Source organism: Diadema antillarum, unplaced genomic scaffold (assembly GCF_040938485.1).
Source record: "Diadema antillarum isolate AM-2024a unplaced genomic scaffold, OU_Dant_1.0 seq00000098_RagTag, whole genome shotgun sequence".
Taxonomy (NCBI): domain Eukaryota; kingdom Metazoa; phylum Echinodermata; class Echinoidea; order Diadematoida; family Diadematidae; genus Diadema; species Diadema antillarum.
This window is the reverse complement of record NW_027271187.1, coordinates 892,156-909,754: the sequence shown is the minus strand read 5'-3', so window position 1 is coordinate 909,754 and position 17,599 is coordinate 892,156. Positions and strand designations below refer to the sequence as shown.

Here is a 17,599-nt window from a genome sequence, read left to right as displayed (position 1 = left end):
ACAATGATCACACAAAAATAGTTGTCTCTTATCACAAAATGGAAATCCTTCGTCTTACGCTGTGAATTACCAGAAGGACCTATCTCACTGGAGGAGACATCGCAGCAACTGCGACTCGGAAAGACCCCCCCCCCCCCAAAAAAAAGATATATATATATATATATATATATATATATATATATATATATATATATATATTGTAATGAATCGTGGAGAAGTCATGCTGATGTGTTATTTCATGAAAACAAAATTTTAAAAGTTAAGGATTTGTATTTGTTACACCTAGGACAATTCATGTACAAACTTACCAATAATTCTCTCCCATTTGTGTTTGAGTCTATGTTCACTAAAAAAAGATCTGTTCATTTTTATCCTACCCGGCAATCCAACTCATTTCATTTGCCATTAACTCGAACTATGTTTGCTAAATCCATGTTTTCTTTTACTGGCCCCAAATTTTGGAACACTCTCGATAATAGTATGAAACAAGTTTTAAGTTTAAACACATTCACATTTAAACTGAAGAAGTTGTTCATAAATTCTCATATAGTTGAATGAGTTATATTTTAATTAGCCTTAATTCTGAGCGCTCTTTTATATTCGTTATATTCACTCTTTTCTTTTATCTATTCCTTTCCTACATTATGTACATATACCTCGGTGATCCACCGCATCATGTGCCTCGCGTGTGCTGGTATAGACCCTTCATCTCTTCTCCTTTCTCGCCTTTCCCTGTCCTCTTGTCTCTTTCTGTTTCTTCTTTCAAAATAATTTCCTCTTTTCCTCTTTTTCCTTTACTGTGTTTTGTTTTTCTCTCTCTATCTTTCTCTTTACAAGAGAGGTTGCTTGTGTTTGTTTGTCCGTCTGTTTGTTTGTTTGTTTATATGTATAGGTCTGTATGTGTTGTACACCTTTTATATTATGTCTAGCTAATTGCTTTTTGATGTTATTTAGTCTTTTTGTCCACGAGGAGACTGCAAAATACAAGCTTAGCTTTTTAGCATGTCTCCTCCATTTCCTGCAACTTTAGTTTCAATTCAATTTTCATTGTTTACTTTGCTTTTGTGATGCGTAGTATTGTCAACTTCACGTATTTTTCTTTGTTACTACATTGCATTGATGTTGTGTTATTTTGTGTATGAAAATGTTGTTGGAAATGAAATAAATGAAATGAATGAATGAATGAATGAATATATATGGCTTGCGCTCTAAGTGACTCCAGGGCGACTTCAGAGAAGTCGCGGAGATGTCGTCGCGACGTCTCCGGTATAGGTCGCCAATCATATGAGTCTCCGCAAGGTCACGGAGACGTCTCGGAGACGTCTCGGAGACCAGCTGGAGACTGGAAAAAAAAACGGTCTCCGAAAAAAAAAAAATGAACATGTTCGATTCTCCTGGCCGCGACTCCCCGGAGACTCGGTTAGATTCCAGGACACGTCGCGGAGACGTTGCGAAGACGTGTCTGTGACTAAGGGAGACTCGAGTCGCCACCTGGCATGGTCGCCAACTAGTCCCCTGCCCAATGAGATACCCACTTTTTATGGTATACTTTATAGCAGTACTCGGATCTGTACAGGAGGAAATAATTTAGCTCTGGATACAGTACGGGGCGGAGTCAGTTGTTTCCAAGTAAAATTTTCCGCTAACTGCTGTGTTCTTGTCGGCATGGTAACCCATAATGGCACACCCCTGAGGCCCACAGTCCTGACACTGCTCGGATTGGAACCGCCTCCAGCTGTCGCACGGCACTGCGGTGAACTCGCAGGTCTGAGATCGAATGCTCTGTGAGTAGAGACGCAGCGCCCTAAGGTGGCTGCATCCAGACCGCGGCTCGAAGTCCGTGCAGCCCGGCTGTCGCCGACCGCCATTTGGATAGAAATCTTGATGTCCGAGCTGTAAAACATGAGATTTAACACAACGAGTTTCTATATTGTATTTCTATCAACTCATATCTCCCCCTGTAGTTTATCAGTATAATATTTTCTACATCTATTGGCTGGTTATCAAAGAAGTTCATTTAGATTGTCTCGACAATATTTTGAACGATGCAATGCAGTCGCCCAATAGCTACGATAAACAATACTCACAAATATCCGTCTCTTAGATATGAGTCACCAAAAGTGTCTCCTGAGGTGAAGAACACAACGTCAATAAAAATTATATCTTACCTTGTATATAGTTTGGACTAGATAACGGACAAATGCCGGGAGATTCTTCGTTTGATAAAGCAGGTCTGTTCACCAATATCTAGAATTTTAGTAGGCTACTATATGTAGGGCTAAAAACCTTGTCAGAGACTTTCAGACATGGCAACATCTCAACGTTTATTCGTGCAAACTGATGGATACCACATAATTGACAAACAGCTTTTTGGAAGAAGATAATGGAATACTAGGTCGTCAGCTCTGCAGCGAAAGAAGAGTCCATATGTACTATGAAAGAGTATAATCATTTAAGATGGCATAGTCCAAAAATTTGGGCGGTTTAATAACATAAGGAAACATAGCGATGAATAAATCATCCCTTGTTCAGTCTTTCAAAAGTTTCTCAATCCTTGAAACCTGATGTAAGTATTTATAAAGTGTGTTTTTTGTGATTACATCTTTGTTTAAAATCTTAAGTATTTCAACAGTTACCTAAAAGATACAAAATAAAAAAAGGGGGGGAAGGAATTAGGAGCAGAAGAATAAGGCAGGAGGAGGAGGAGGAAGAGAAGGAGGAGAAGGAGGAGGAGAAGAAGAAGAAGAAAAAATAATACCTCTAACATTTGCCCCAGGCCAGTAATATCATTTCCGTCCGTGTGCAGGACGTCAACGAAGAGGGCGTCTGTTTTATCCAGACGGCACTGCGGACCGTTGTAACGGAAGTCGAATCCCTCATCTCGGTAGTAAGGACCGGCTGGGTCAAGTCCTTTAATCATAGATGGGAAATCATCATTATGACGTCACTCATTTATAGGTCTCACAAGTTTTGTGTACATTAAAGTCCTGGTAGCTATATTATCATAATATCTTGCTAGTAACATAGGCCCTAAGTCATAAGTTGTAGTCGTAGCAGTATAGCAGTATAGTTGTTGTAGTGATAGCAAGATAGTGTTATCATTATCATCACCATTATGATGATTATGATTATTGCTATCGTTATCATACCTCCATTATTGTTATCTCTAGCGTTAAAAGTATTTCCACAACATTCCAGACACAATAATAAAAACAGTGCTCCCAGCTGGTGAGATCATTCTTACGTAGCTTTTACCCTCCTGCCACTCATTGCCAAATGACCGATTTTCTCGAAGTTCACTTCCGATGATGAAATCAAATGTTTTCAATTTACGTCCGTCCCATTACTCTGAAATGTCACTTGTACCGTATGTCCCCCCCCCCCCAAAAAAAAAAAAATTACAACGGGGCCCTACGCAATGATGTCTCTCAAAATATTGCATCAATCTAAATACAAATTCAGGGTATGAAACTATAACTCATTGCCCACATCTTACAGAAAACCCCATTCGATTTTTTTCAGTGGTCAAAGAGAAATGAGGAATATTGTAGAGGATGTCGGGAATCTCTTTTGCCCAAGTTCTGCGTATTGTTCACACACAATATCATCGAAGCGCTAAACTTGGAAGAATCAGACTCATGACATGCTTTAGTACAATCTCTATTTCTCTGTGACCGCTTAACCAAATCGAATGGGGATTTCTGCAAAATAGAGCTAAGATGTTATATTCTAAGACCCTGAAGTAGCATTGAAAAAAAAAATAATCATATTGGATGTTATCAATGTGAAAATCTGATTGTAATTTTTGTGGGACATACTTCAGTATGTCCCTCAAAAATTACAATCAAATTTTCGAATTGATAACATCCAAAATGATCGACCTGTCTAAGTGCTACTTCGGGGCCTTAGAATATAACACACACACACACACACACACACACACACATATATATATATATATATATATATATATATATATTGCAGAAAACCTCATTCAATTTGGTTAAGCGGTCACAGAGAAATGTAGATTGTTGTAAAGCATGTCATGAGTCCATTTTTTCCAATTTTAGCAATTCAATGCTCTAGTGTGTGAATGATATACAGAACTTGGACAAAAGAGATTCCCGACATCCTCTACAAAATTTCTCATTTCTCTTTGACCACTGAAGCAAATCGAATGGGGTTTTCTGTAAGATGTGGGCAATGAGTTATAGTTTCATACTCTGAATTTGTATTTAGAGTGATTCACTATTTTTAAAGATATCATTGCGGGGGGTCCCGTTGTATTTTTTTTGGGACATACTGTAATGGCGTAAACAATGCCATTCAATCTTAAATTATTAATTATCGTTCACCGCTCTGATGTAGACTTGTGAAAGAATTAACCAAGTTCCGCAAAAAAAGAAGTGACTTTCATCGTTAGAGGGTGAAGACAAAGGAATATAATTGAATTCAAGCGGGGGGGGGGGGGGGGGGGAGGGTGGGGGGAGTATGGTTACACTGCCTCGCCAAGAATTAGAATTATAGTTCCGCCGACGGTACCAGTGATACGGCACTGGACGGGACGATAATATCAACTGACTCTAAATATAAAGTAAACTGGAAAATCAAGTAACCCGTATGTAATACCCGTGATCCGCTGAATGCCCGGCTGAAATTCTCCGGCATATCCCATGACGTGTGCCCCAAGACTCATCCCCACCAGATGGAGATGTTTGTAGTACATGCCCGCCTCGAGGTTGAGAAAGCGAGCCATCAAGGCGATCTCACGACCCACCACGCGAGTGTTCTGATGACATTTACTGTATAGGCCGAGGGCGCCCTCGCTCCAGTCGACGAGAATCACATTCAAGTCATCCTGAAACCCAAAAGTCAGTACATGTATCATGACAAACGCAATTTAAAGAGAGAGAGTGAAAGTAGGGGAAGTTTATCATTTTCTCCTTCTACTTAATTTTGCAGTAGATTTATTGTTTTGCTAACAGAATATGCATAGTATGATATACGATCGTGTTGGAAAGAAATGAAGTGGTAAAGGAAACATAATTGATAACAGCTGCTAAGAGGCATGCAGTACCGAAGTGTGACGTCATGATCATTCATTGTCGTGGAAACCGCTTCTAATAAACCTCTGCTAGATCCCAATATCTGTGAGCACAACAGATGGTAATCATGTTCTAACAGAGGACTGTGACATCAACACTTCGATACTCCCTGTCTGTTACTTTAATAAGGTAGATATTTGCTTGAGAGTAAACCACTCAGTGAAAAAAAAAATCATTTTCGATTTCATGTTTTTGGATGCCTCTCCCTTATAAAAAGGAACAGTTACTACGAAAATTCCAATTAAAGACCTTTATCATTGTCATAACATTTATTGGAACGGAATGTCACCACACTTTCATTTCTGCGAGACGAATAATTCTCGTTGACGGAAGAGGCAAGAGTCTATGCATTCCTGGAAACTGTCATGTTAGTCGTTCAGTAATTAAATCAAATCTTCACTTCCTTGTATGGTAAATAAGCACTATGGTCTACGGTTTAATAAATGTCGTCTTCAACTCTTGCATTCCTGGAAACTGTCATGTTAGTCGTCCAGTAATTAAATCAAATCTTCATTTCCTTGTAGAGTAAATAAGCACTATGGACCATGGTTTAAGAAATGTCGTATTCAGCTCTTCCTATCCTTAATCGGGTGGAGTAGGGGGGGGGGGGCATAGGAACATTGCACTCACAGCCTCTAGAAACGCGTCTTTCTGGTCTTGTTCAAGTTCCCTGAAGGCGTTAGCCGTATACCCGTGCACGGACATTTTGGTCAGTCTTCGAGGGTCGTAGTACGACGCCCTCAGCGATGAGACGTCGTGGCGACTCAGCTCCTGTGGGTGGTGTTTGTTGGACCTCGTGTAGAGGAAGAATCGGGTGTTGATGGCTTCAGGCGAGCGCGGCGGAAAGCCGATGGCGTGGCACGACTCGTCATTGAAGCAGCCCACATCGTCGTAACACACCTCGTCGGCACCAACTGCTTGACAAAAGGAAAGGGGGAAGATCAGTCAATACCATTGTCCTCTCCCCCTTTCCCCGTCACACACACATACACACACACACACACACACACACGCACGCACACACACACACACACACCTACACACACACCTACACACACACACACACACACACACACCGTAGCACACGAACAGGGGATCTGCTTTGATTTGATTTATTTTCCATAATAGTCAAAATGATCGCATATAAATGAAATAACGCCACAGAAAAATAAGAAAAAAACAAACAAAACACGAATGATCCAGGGTGATGCTCGTTCTTCCGAAGGTTCATTAATCCGAAAAATTAAACAGGCTTCGTTATTCCAAAGATTCGAATTTCCGAAACACAAAAATGCGGAATACCTAACGAACTGTAGAATTAGGAACCCTATTTCATTTTCGGCTTAAGGAACCTTCAGAATAGGGAACCTCTTCATTTTCGAATAAACGAACTTTCGGAATAACGAATCTTCGGAATAACAAATTGTGACCAATGATACATAGGGCTTCTAGAACAGTTTTTGAACTGGCAAAAATGATACAATAATTGAAAATATAGATTCTATAGTATAGGTGCACACAGGTCTAATACCTATCATGCGGTATACGATACATTAATTGTACCAGACAATGTTGCAGAAACAATGTTTAGATGCATGTTTCTAATTGTTTTCAGAATTATGATAATCATCCAAAGAGCCGGTAACAATTTTTATCGCAAGCAAAATCCACGTATATAAAGTAATCTGAAATGAAACTGATTTGGTACATTTTTGTTTTGAAGTAGTTCGTAAGAGACATTAAGTTACGACATAATTATCTAACGATGGTGATGGCAACAAGAATGAAAGTTTGAACAATCGCTTAATGTTTCTTTCAACAAACATCAAAATTTCTTTATCGAATATAGTCCATTACCTTGCACCAGATAGTGTGTGAAGAGAAACGCAATCACCAGCGCGACAGTCATGTTTAAGAGACAGAAAATTGGGAAATGGCGCCCGCGGGGATGGATGTCAGTTGGCGTTTGACAGCAAAATGATATCAACACTCAATAATCTTCATATTAATAGTCGTGAGAAGGAAACTGATGGCGGTCGCGCTCACGTGCTTTGTTCGTGTGTATGTGTGCTTGCTTGTGCGTCATTGTTTGTGTTTGGTATAAAACCCCAACTGCAGGACACGACGGAACCGGTGTGTAATCTTCTGAACTCGGACAACGCATAAAGGCGGGGTGTCTGGAGCTTAGAGCACGGACAGGTTAACGCCTTCGCCATCTGTGACATAATGGCCCGAATTCACGAAGGTGGTACAATATTATTGAAACCATGGTTTAAACCATGGACAATTTGTATGGAGCGCCTAGTGTCGCATGGCCTATTTCGTTACGAAATGATCACTTCGTTAACGAAATAGGCTATGCGACACTTGGCGCTCCATATACATGTCCATGGTTTAAATCATGGTCTCAATTGTAACACCTTCATGAATTCGGGCCAATGTCTTCGTTATGCATTGAGTTTAATCTCCATATAGCATAGCGGATGTTGTTCTTCTTTTGTAATGCTACAATATTTATAGACGTCTGTTAAGAATGTTAAAAATGCAGTCGCGCGTATATAGGATCAGCAAATTTTACTTCCTGTTCCTGTCTCATTATCGTACAATGAGACAAGAATTGATTGGAAAAATAACTTTCTAGGGTTATGATACAAAATTATGTGTTAAAATTACATAGGTGACACAAGTGAGAACAAAATAAAATCGATGTACTTGCTTTGTGTAATGAGAGAATGTGATAGGAAACAAAAATCAGGATAAGTTCTTGATAAAATTTATGAAGTCCTCTATCCACGATGATAGCATCATTTCCATAACCATCTAACCCAATATTATGCCACTTGCACGATAACGCAAACGATCAACTTTTATCAACACTGATGTAGATGGATTACAGTTCATAATAATCAGATAAGCGATAGTTTATCTGGCTTAGATATGAAACTAAAGGAGAATGATCAAAGAACTAGCCGATTTACATGCTAAAATTAGAAACAACAACAAACAAACAAACAAAACTCTCGCGCCAATGTAATTGGTGATTGTTCGTGTTCACCAGCCTGTGGTACATATGCATTCTGTTGCAAATGAAAGATCGGTGGAGACGGGGTTAACGAACTTCACTTGATCTCCAAAGGTCGTCTTCTTGTGATTGAGTCTCCTTGCAAGAGGTTTTTTCAGCAGGGCACATGTAGGCCCTACTTAAAGGGATGGTATAGTATTGGTGGAGATGAGGATTAAGCTTTCAACTTCTTGCGAGATACCAAGAAACCACTAATGAAATAATGGAAAACGTACCGTTCTAAGAGGAATTCAAAGTTTATTTGATAAAAATCGGTTTTGGAATGGAAGAGACATCCAAAAACAAAGTGAAACTAAGGGATCCTAAGAGGGACCCACCTTAGGATTGCTCGGTTTTGGATATACACTATGTCAGCTATTTCAAAACCAATTTTCATGAAATAAACGATGAATCCCTCTTGGAAATACATGCTCTTTCATCTTTCATAAGAGTTTTCTCATTATCTCACCAAAAAATGTTAGAAACATGAAGTTAAGCCTCAACCAAAAACTATACGATCCCTTTAAGGTTCAATCACACCGGTATTAAAGACCAGGGAGGCAGACCAATGTGGACAGAAGCGGTAGGCACACTGTCTGAAGTATTCCGGTGCTCGATAGTCCGCGATGTCATGGTCAGTTTGCTGATATTTATACCATTATCAATTGCTATCATCATTAAGCTACCCCGTAAGCAATCACAATGAGATAACACATGACCCTGTTATCGTCTGCCGGATGGCGGGGCATCGATTTGCTCCCACCACACTATAAGGCCTAGAAACCAGATTTTGAGATTGTATCTTTTACTGTAATTATGTTACTTAGCATTGTCATTGTCTCACAATAAAGGCAGGAAAAAGACATCTTTCTTTTTTGAGCAGTTAAATACTGTTTATAATCTTATGGTTCTTTCGGTTGTAGAATTTTCAAAACCCTTGTAACTGCAAAGCTTATAGGCCTTTAACTGACTTTAAAAGTTTAAAACACATTTTGAGGAGATTGAAATGCTCTCATCTCTCTCGAGTTACTATTTTTGTGGTGAATTTCTTTCTAATAATATTGTACCATGTGTTATGAATGATCAATCCGTTGCATTTACTTTTATTTTCAATATAGGATGTGTAGAAAAAAAATAATCAGAGTTGCCATTGTAGTACAGACAACATGACAATTTCCGCAGCTTAATTCTAAGCCCTGGGAACTGGGAACCATTAAAATACGCGCTAACCACTCCCGCTCGCACGCTCTCTCTCTCTCTCTGTCCCTCTTTATTTCTCTCTTCTCTTTTTACTTGTTTAGTTGTTATTGGATTTGTTTGAGGTTGGTTTTTTTTTTTGCATACTTTCCTCTATTTACTCAAAGCACAATAATTTTGTCTTCCCAGGGCCGCCACTGAAATCAAGCACTTGATTAATGATGGCTTTCTCCTTTATTTTTCTGTTGTTAATCCAAGAGATTAATCACGTAATTACACAGAAATATAATCAAGTATTACTTGTAAGGCGTATTGTTTGATATATTTCGTTAACTCGTATCTAATCGTAGTGTAATGTACCTTGTACTAGTAATCAGTTATGTGTCCAATGTATAAAATAAAGCAAGATATCATTAAAGCAGAGGGGTGATTATGTGCTATAAACTATTTTTATCACTTTTCTCCTTCTGTACGAATGTATTTGTAAAATCGCAATTGCTGACCTGTTATTTAACAAAACAAAATGTCGAAGGAAAAAGGAACGAATGGGACTCTAACCTGTCATTTACTGCTTTTCGGGCAGCGACACTACCACCATAGGCTATACCTGGTTGCCGGCAGTGAAACCCGTATAGATTGTGAAGTCATTAAATAGTTAAATCATAGATCAGCAGTTGCGATCGTACAAAATACATTTTGTACTGAGGGAGGCAAGTGATTAAATCTTTGTTGGCACCAACAAGTATTATACTATTTGAATATCATACATGTACGTATAATATTGTTTATGTATAGAAAGAGCAGAAATTAAACAATATAGAACGAAGCCAAACCCGTTATCTCCAACATGAATTGATTATCCATGACTGTATTCAAACATTTTGTATTTGTTTTCTGGAAGTTTAATACATCGTATAAAAACTGTGGATAAAAATATATATAATACGTGCATGTATATGTTCATTTGTGTGTGTGTGTGTGTGTGTGTGTGTGTTAAATTAGATGGATAGATAGTGCAATTAAAGCTTGGATTTATACATAGCGAGTGAATAAGGAGAAGGGCTCGACAACAATTCATACCGATGCAACTTTATTTATTTTAAAAAGCACTTATCATAACTCATAGAGAACAGTATTTTGCTGACATCAAACTGCAAAGAGTTATGAATTGAATCTATACAAACGTTATACATTGTTACGTCAGTGTGACAAACTCATCTTCTGTGAAATAATTACGGCTTTACCAAGCAGTTGCGAAGTGAAAACCATACTTGCAATCTGAGAAAAAAACAAACAATTATTTGGCAGTGTTTGGATGGAATGACAGTTAATATAGAAGTAAAATGATATGTTAAAAATACATGTCTCAGCTAGCACATCTTGTGAAGATAAAATATACAGTTTAAGATATGTACAAACATTTTTTCGATAAAAATCTTAAATCAACTGGCCTTGCATTTCATATACTATTAAAATGATATAATATAATTTCACACGCATGCAACCTATATACAATGTCTGTAAACCAAAATATAAGGTAACTATTTATTGCATGATATCTCTGATATTCTCATTTCGGCATGGCTCGTACCAAGGAAAACTGGCAATTTTTGAGTATCAGCTTTGTTTTGAAAGTCTAGATCCATGCACATTTACACAAACATAAAAACACATAATGATAGTATACAAGAAATTCATCTTTCACGCTTTACGTGAGCCTAATACCCATAGAATATACGGGTGGTGTTTGGAAGATGGTCTGACTATGTATAAAAACTCGACTAAACACCCCCTGTCTTCACACTGTGTTTCACACTGTGGGTCACTGCACTTTTCAGCAGGGGTACCAAATTATAAGATTGTACAAACGTCCATCATATTTTGGTTCGTTGTTTAATGTCTCATGTATCATTGAAAAAAACCAAACAAACCAACAAACAAACAAACAAGCAAACAAACAAGAATTTGGGTATCGTTTCCACTCTTAAAAAAGTGGTATGCCACCAAGATCGTAGTTATAGGGTAAAAGTGACAATATACAATTACGAAAAACATCTTATGGAACGTTTGTCGAGTTTGTTATGCAGAAAGGGGATTTGTCATTTGTCTCTAGAAAGAACAATCCCCGAAGTTCTTTGTAGTGTTCAGCAGGGTAGCCCATGGCGGAGCAACCTGTGCCACAGGTCCGACACAACCCGGCGAGGTAGGCACTCAGACTGGGGCAGGGGAAAGCTTTGAACTGGCAGACGTTCGCACGAACGCTCTCGGTGAGGTACCGCGGTGACAAGTTGTGACTGCAGCCACCTAAGTCGGCGCCGTATCTACAGGCCGATTGGTGGCGTCCTCCGTTGGGGTAAAAGTCCTGATGTCCCATCTGTAAAGAGATGATTTACATAGGGGTTATGGGATTTTTTTTTTTTAGAGGGAGGGGGAAGGAGGGGGTCAAAGATAGGGCAGATGGTTGGGTTAAAGGTCAATAGGCCTAGTTACCTCCCCTCCCCCACCCTTCCCCTCGAATCCTTTCACTTTTGAAATAAGGTAACATTTCTCATTCAAATTCTCCTCAAACAGGATCTCTCCCAGATTGCATTGCTCGTCAATTTATGAGATGATGTTCGTTATTCTGAAAGTTTGTTATTCCGAAACACCCAAAGTCCCTGAGCCCAGAGGCTCGATAATCCGAAAATGAAAAAGGGTTCAGTATTTGTTGCGTTATTCCTAAGGTTCGTTATTCCGAAGCTTCGTTAATCCAAGAATGAAATATTCAATTCAACCTTTTTTTCTAATCCGAAAATGAAATATGATTCGTTATTCCGAAGATTTGTTATAATCCGAAAATGAAATAAAACTCGTTATTCTGAAATTGAATGATCCGTGGCGAAGCCGGGAGGGGGGGGGGGGATCATCGTTTCTGTCGAGTAGTAACTGTTATGAGGGGGAAAAGGGGTTGATCTGTCCTAGCGAGGGAGCACGCAGGATGCTTTCAAAGGGGCTGATCACTACACGCATGTGTGATTTTTGTTTTTCTGCCTTTGAGTGGTATCTTTTGATATAAGTAGTTTCTTCGTCATGCACGACTTATCCTCATAAGTAGAAGAAAGTAAAGGATGTACATGTCTGCGCTTGTAGGCCTATGTGTTTGTGTGGGTGCGGGTGTGGGTGTGCGTGTGGGTGTGCGTGCTTTCATTCAATTTGAATTACGTAATATATCCAACCATTTTTTAACATTACGGCATCGCGTTTTGTCACTAAATGGAAGTCCATTTCATTTTCGGATAAACGAATCTTCGGAATAACGAACCTCTCTTTCATTTTCGGATGAACGAACCTTCGGAATGATGAACCTTATTCAATACATGTATTCGGCATTACGAAACTTCGAAATAACGAGCCTTCGGAATAACGAACTGTAACCTTGTGAAGAGCGGTCGTTGATACAGGCGTGCTGTGTATATACATTCTATGCGGCATTCAAAGTGCTTTAATCAGCTGTCCACTTTAGTCCTCTGACAAACACGGCACTTAAGAAAAGAATGTAGGCCTACATTATGTGTTTGTGCGCATATCAATTTACCGGAAGTGAAGTGCCGAGACCTATCCTGTCGTTGCCGTCACTGTGGATGACGTCGACGAAGAGGGCGTCTGTAGGGTCGAGCCGGCATTCGGGCCCGTCTGCTTTGTAGAGAGGGCCGGCCGGATCTGTGCCTTCACGCAGATAGGATAGAATGGATAGAACAAAATCATAGGATGGATCTTTTAAGTCTAGATCTATGCGCACATGATTCGCCTAGCAGTTACATTGTCCTCAAATAGTTAAAAGCAATTGTTGGCAAACTATTACCACGACTTACTCTTGCACTCTTCACTGGCGTCGTTGCCCCCTTACACTGATTTGAATCTCTGCGATTTCACCATTGGTGGAAATTTTTAGTGCCGATATGGATAAGAATCTGTAGTTGTTTACTGTTCAAACTATACCAGTAATTCTGCCGAATCCCTGCTGGAACGCCCCGGCGAAGCCCGCCACGTGAGCGCCGAGACTGTGGCCCATCAGGTGAACATCTTTGAAGTACATTCCTTTTTCAAGGTTCAGAAATCGAGCCATCAGGGCTACTTCTCGTCCAGCCACTCGCGTGTTCTGGTGCTGTTTCCAATAGTTGATACCTCTGGCCCCACGACGCCAATCCACTGAAATGTAGTTTACATCCTCCTGTAGAAAAATACATCAAATATAACATCAAATTAGTTGGACATTAAATCAGTAGATGATCATAAGAATAGACCAACAATGCCACACTTACTTTATATATTTTTTTCTGTACTTGTCAATAATCATAATTATATTGTTTTGACAGACACCTGGATGATATAAAACTATAACCATAAAATGGAGTACTTGAATCAAATCCACTAGCAACACTATATAATATTCTTATGTTTGTGAACTTATCATAAAAAGAAACATTTTGTCAAGTATTATTTTGAAGTAGAACGTTGAGCGTACACTGAATCAGACTATATGAAAAATTGAGTATAAACCTTGACATGGACTGCTGAAGCACAGTATCCGCTTCACAGTCCATGGCGCCGCGTAATACCGTAATCTTCATTAATGCAGGTGTCGCACAGTCACGAAATTGTGCAAAGATGGACATACTGATCGCATTAACATCGGATCATTCGTGAGGGTAGGCTTTTGCAAAGGCAGCCCACAATGAATAATTTGTGGACGTGCACAGTCACAGCGAGTGTATTATAGCGACCTGTGAGCGGAGCTATACTGCGTGTGTGCGAGTCCACCGCTCGCTGCGTGCGAGTCCATTGCAAGCTGCCTTTGCAAAAGGCTACCGTGAGGGCACCTTTTTTAGCCATCGTATGACCATGGCAGGGGCGGCAGGAATTCCGTAGAGGGTGGGGGGGGGGGGGGGAGGAGGGGGGAGCGCAAAGCACTTCCGGGTTTCATCAGCTGACAAGCATTTCAAGCTTTTTCTTAAATTTCTTTTAATCAAAAAAAAAAGAAGATAATAAAGATGGCGCGCCCGGTACGCCTTCTCCTGGATCCGCTGCCTGCATGGAGCTACTTAGCTCAATGGTATGACCGCCGATGGAGTTTCTAAGACTTCGTCAGCAACTTCGTGAGCGGCAGCAAAATCTCTAGCGAGCCAAAAGATAACTCGAAGACCTTGGTTCATTTTATAATCTCATCTTCGTGTAGCTTTCTAGCGTGGTTCGGACGTCATCACCGATGGGACCTTCCGTACGCATCGTTATTAGCCAATCAAGAGCCGATGCAAATATGATTCATATTTGCATCGACTCTTTTGATTGGCTTTTAACCAGTTTTGGGGCCAACTTCGTGCGAATATTGACAATCGCAAATAATTCGTTATTAAGCCGCCCTGTGTCAATTTTGGGACAGTGTGACGCCACCCTATAAATCAAGGAACGCAGATCTTGACAACACACGCGATGTGATTATGCGATACATTAGGCCCTCCTTGTTACTTCCTTCGTTAAAAGTTGGTAAGTATTATACTAATCAGTAACGATCTTGAGATTTCCACGTACCTCGCGAAGGAAAGTGTCTTTCCTGGAAATTTCGCCCGACCCAAAGGAATTGGAGTTCCAGCCGTGAGTGGAGAATTTGGTCTTCTTCTTCCCATCAAAATTCGACGCTCGAATGCCGTCAACGTCGCCCCGGACCAGTTCCTGCGATGTGTTCCAATTTCGCCGTGTGTAGAGGAAAAACCGCGTGTTCACAAACTCAGGAGATTCGGGCGGGAAACCGATGGCGTGACAGCCCTCGTCAGTGAAACAGCCCAGGTCATCGTAACAAACCTCTTCCGCTTGGCCTAAAATTTCAAATAAGCACGTTACAAAGAGGGATTCCGTCATTCTTGAGATTTATTTAATGCGCCTTGACCGGCAAAGAAACCCAAATATATAGCAAACGGTTCTTTCGCGCCTCCAAATTTTGCGGGGGGGGGGGGGGGGGGGAGGGGGATTTCGCCTTTTCTCAGTACTGGCACCTTTGAAATATGCATAACAATTATATTTCTTGTGCAAATTTCACACTTTCATGACAACATTGACCGATTGCTGTTAAAATTCCCAGGGGTGATTTTGTTACCCGTATTGAAAAATGTGGGCAGTTTTTAGAGCCTTCCACTACATACAATCAGGTGTTCATAAAAGTTACATGATTGCATGCATGTGATATTGCAAATAGGAGCGTACCTTCTCTGTGTGAAGGTGTTAATTTTTATCAAGCACGCGTGATTTTTTTATGAATGTCCTTCTCTGGGCATGCAAAAACCCAAGATGCCATGGCAAATTATTTTTTTCTTGGGAAGATATCCGCATGCTGACATTATCTTCGTAGAAATTTCTTAGTATAAACTCGAAACAGACGGGTTTACCAACCTCCTCATCTACGTGTATTACTTGAACAAGTTAAAAAAAATACCCATTAAGATGTGTAAATCCCGACAACATAACACATACTGTCATAATGCTTACGTGATACAAAATTATTGTATGATCTTGGAATCTTAAGGTCTGCATAGTGGTGAGCATAACATATTCCCACCCCATGCATGTGGAATTATTATTGTTGATGAGTGTATAATTATTTCTGTTAACATGGTACCACACACACTTCAGTACAACACGGAGCGTTGTTGCACCTTGTACACATTCACTGATACGGCATCACCGTGGGGTGCACGTCACGAGACCGACACCCACGAGTCATACAGCCTACGAGTCATACAGCCCCGATGAGTAATACAGCTCACGAGTTATACAGCCCATTATTCGACACTAAGCTATTAAACAAGGCCCACGAGACCGACACATTAAGCCCCGTGTTGTATATGTCGAACTCGTGGGCTGTTTTTACCCAGTGTCGAACTCATGGGGTGTATGACTCCTGAGCTGTATGACTCATAGACCTGTTTTCAATGTCGAATTCGTGGGCTGTATGACTCGTGGGTGTCGGTCTAGTAACCTAACCGTGAAGGTACAGTTCTTTCATGAAGCCTACTCAGTTTCAGGATGAAATTTGTACCAAGCCGTTGCAACCTTGAGAAAAATTCCGTTAGGATTAAAAATTACGAACACCTCAAATTGCGGTATCATTTGATTCTTTTGATGACCAAAGCTATAAGTGCGGGGGCAATACGAGCTATTCTTTATCCTATAAATACTATTTAGTATCTTTATCCAAATGTAGATTACAGCAGATATAACGCTATTTGACATAGTCAGGAAGCGAATTCCTGTGATACGTTCTGCGTCGGAATATCAAACACCATCAGCATAGTATTAACGTTTAGTGTATAGATTCTGCTCCTTCCTTCCCGAGAATGTACTCCTCCTATTCATCCCACAGTTTCTTAACTCATCACTCGTCAGCAACGAGACCATCATATCCTTTAAGAAGCCCTGTTCGAATTTTTTTACTATGAAGAAAATTTGAGTTGGCTCATTCGGTAGTATTGTGCATGCTTTGTATTATATTCTGTTTCACTCTTCGTTCGATAGAAAATAGAAACTGAATCGAATCGAATTGAATTGAACTGAATTGAATTGAATTGAATTGAATTGAAATGAATTGAATTGAACAGAATTCAACTGAATTGAAGTGAATTGTAGCGCGTCTACCTCCAGACAGTGCCTCCAGACGTTACCAGATCCAAAAGGCCCGGGTTCGAGCCCGAGTCTCACTGAGCGATGTTGTGGGTAATCATATCGTCCCCTCAAAGCCTAGCAAGAGGCAAAACACTATGTCCCTCGGATAGGACATAAAATGGAGGTCCCTTGTGTAAGAGTGTCACAACTCATGCACGTAAATAATCCTGCTTCATTTATTCACCGCAAAGAGCAGGGTGTTAACCCGGTGAAGTGGTCTCGCCATATATCCAACTGGACCCAATGGAAGACCGGGTAGTGTAGCTGAATATGGGCTATCCAGCCATCTTCGCAGATAGAAAATACCCCCCCCCCAAAAAAAAAACAACAAAAAAAAAACAAAAAAACAACAACAACAACAACAACAACAACAACAAAATCAACAAAAACAAACACACAACAAAACAAAAACAAACAAACAAACAAACAAACAAACCACACACACAAACCAAACAAACAAACAAACGAAAAAAAAACTTCCAGCCCGTCGAACTCCACATCTAACGTAGATGTTTCATTATTTCCATTCCAATTTGAGTTTGAT

At 40.1% G+C, this 17,599-nt stretch overlaps 2 protein-coding genes across 2 annotated transcripts; both read right to left on the bottom strand.

Annotated features, from left to right (window-relative positions):
• Nucleotides 1-1,587: 1,587 nt before the first annotated feature.
• Nucleotides 1,588-7,014, bottom strand: LOC139726754 (pancreatic lipase-related protein 2-like). Its single transcript, XM_071637746.1, has 5 exons — nt 6,963-7,014; nt 5,736-6,019; nt 4,630-4,858; nt 2,759-2,910; nt 1,588-1,893 (listed from the first exon to the last, which is right to left on the bottom strand). The coding sequence occupies exons 1-5, from the start codon at nt 7,012-7,014 to the stop codon at nt 1,588-1,590; spliced, it is 1,023 nt and encodes a 340-aa protein (XP_071493847.1).
• A 4,405-nt stretch (nt 7,015-11,419) lies between these two features.
• On the bottom strand, nt 11,420-15,444 carry LOC139726752 (inactive pancreatic lipase-related protein 1-like). Its single transcript, XM_071637745.1, has 5 exons — nt 15,437-15,444; nt 14,932-15,259; nt 13,342-13,573; nt 12,938-13,068; nt 11,420-11,737 (listed from the first exon to the last, which is right to left on the bottom strand). Exons 1-5 carry the CDS (start codon nt 15,442-15,444, stop codon nt 11,420-11,422), a joined length of 1,017 nt encoding a protein of 338 aa, XP_071493846.1.
• Nucleotides 15,445-17,599: the final 2,155 nt, after the last annotated feature.

What these genes read in the sequence shown, in the direction of transcription:
- LOC139726754 (XM_071637746.1), bottom strand. Translation starts at nt 7,014, where the DNA reads ATGACTGTCGCGCTGGTGATTGCGTTTCTCTTCACACACTATCTGGTG. An exon ending in CACACACTATCTGGTGCAAG is followed by an intron (nt 6,020 to 6,962) that starts GTAATGGACTAT and finishes TTTGTCAAGCAG; the next exon opens with TTGGTGCCGACGAGGTGTGT. An exon ending in AAGACGCGTTTCTAGAGGCT is followed by an intron (nt 4,859 to 5,735) that starts GTGAGTGCAATG and finishes TTTGGGTTTCAG; the next exon opens with GATGACTTGAATGTGATTCT.
- LOC139726752 (XM_071637745.1), bottom strand. An exon ending in GGGATTCGGCAGAATTACTG is followed by an intron (nt 13,069 to 13,341) that starts GTATAGTTTGAA and finishes ATCTGCGTGAAG; the next exon opens with GCACAGATCCGGCCGGCCCT. An exon ending in GTCTCGGCACTTCACTTCCG is followed by an intron (nt 11,738 to 12,937) that starts GTAAATTGATAT and finishes ATCTCTTTACAG; the next exon opens with ATGGGACATCAGGACTTTTA.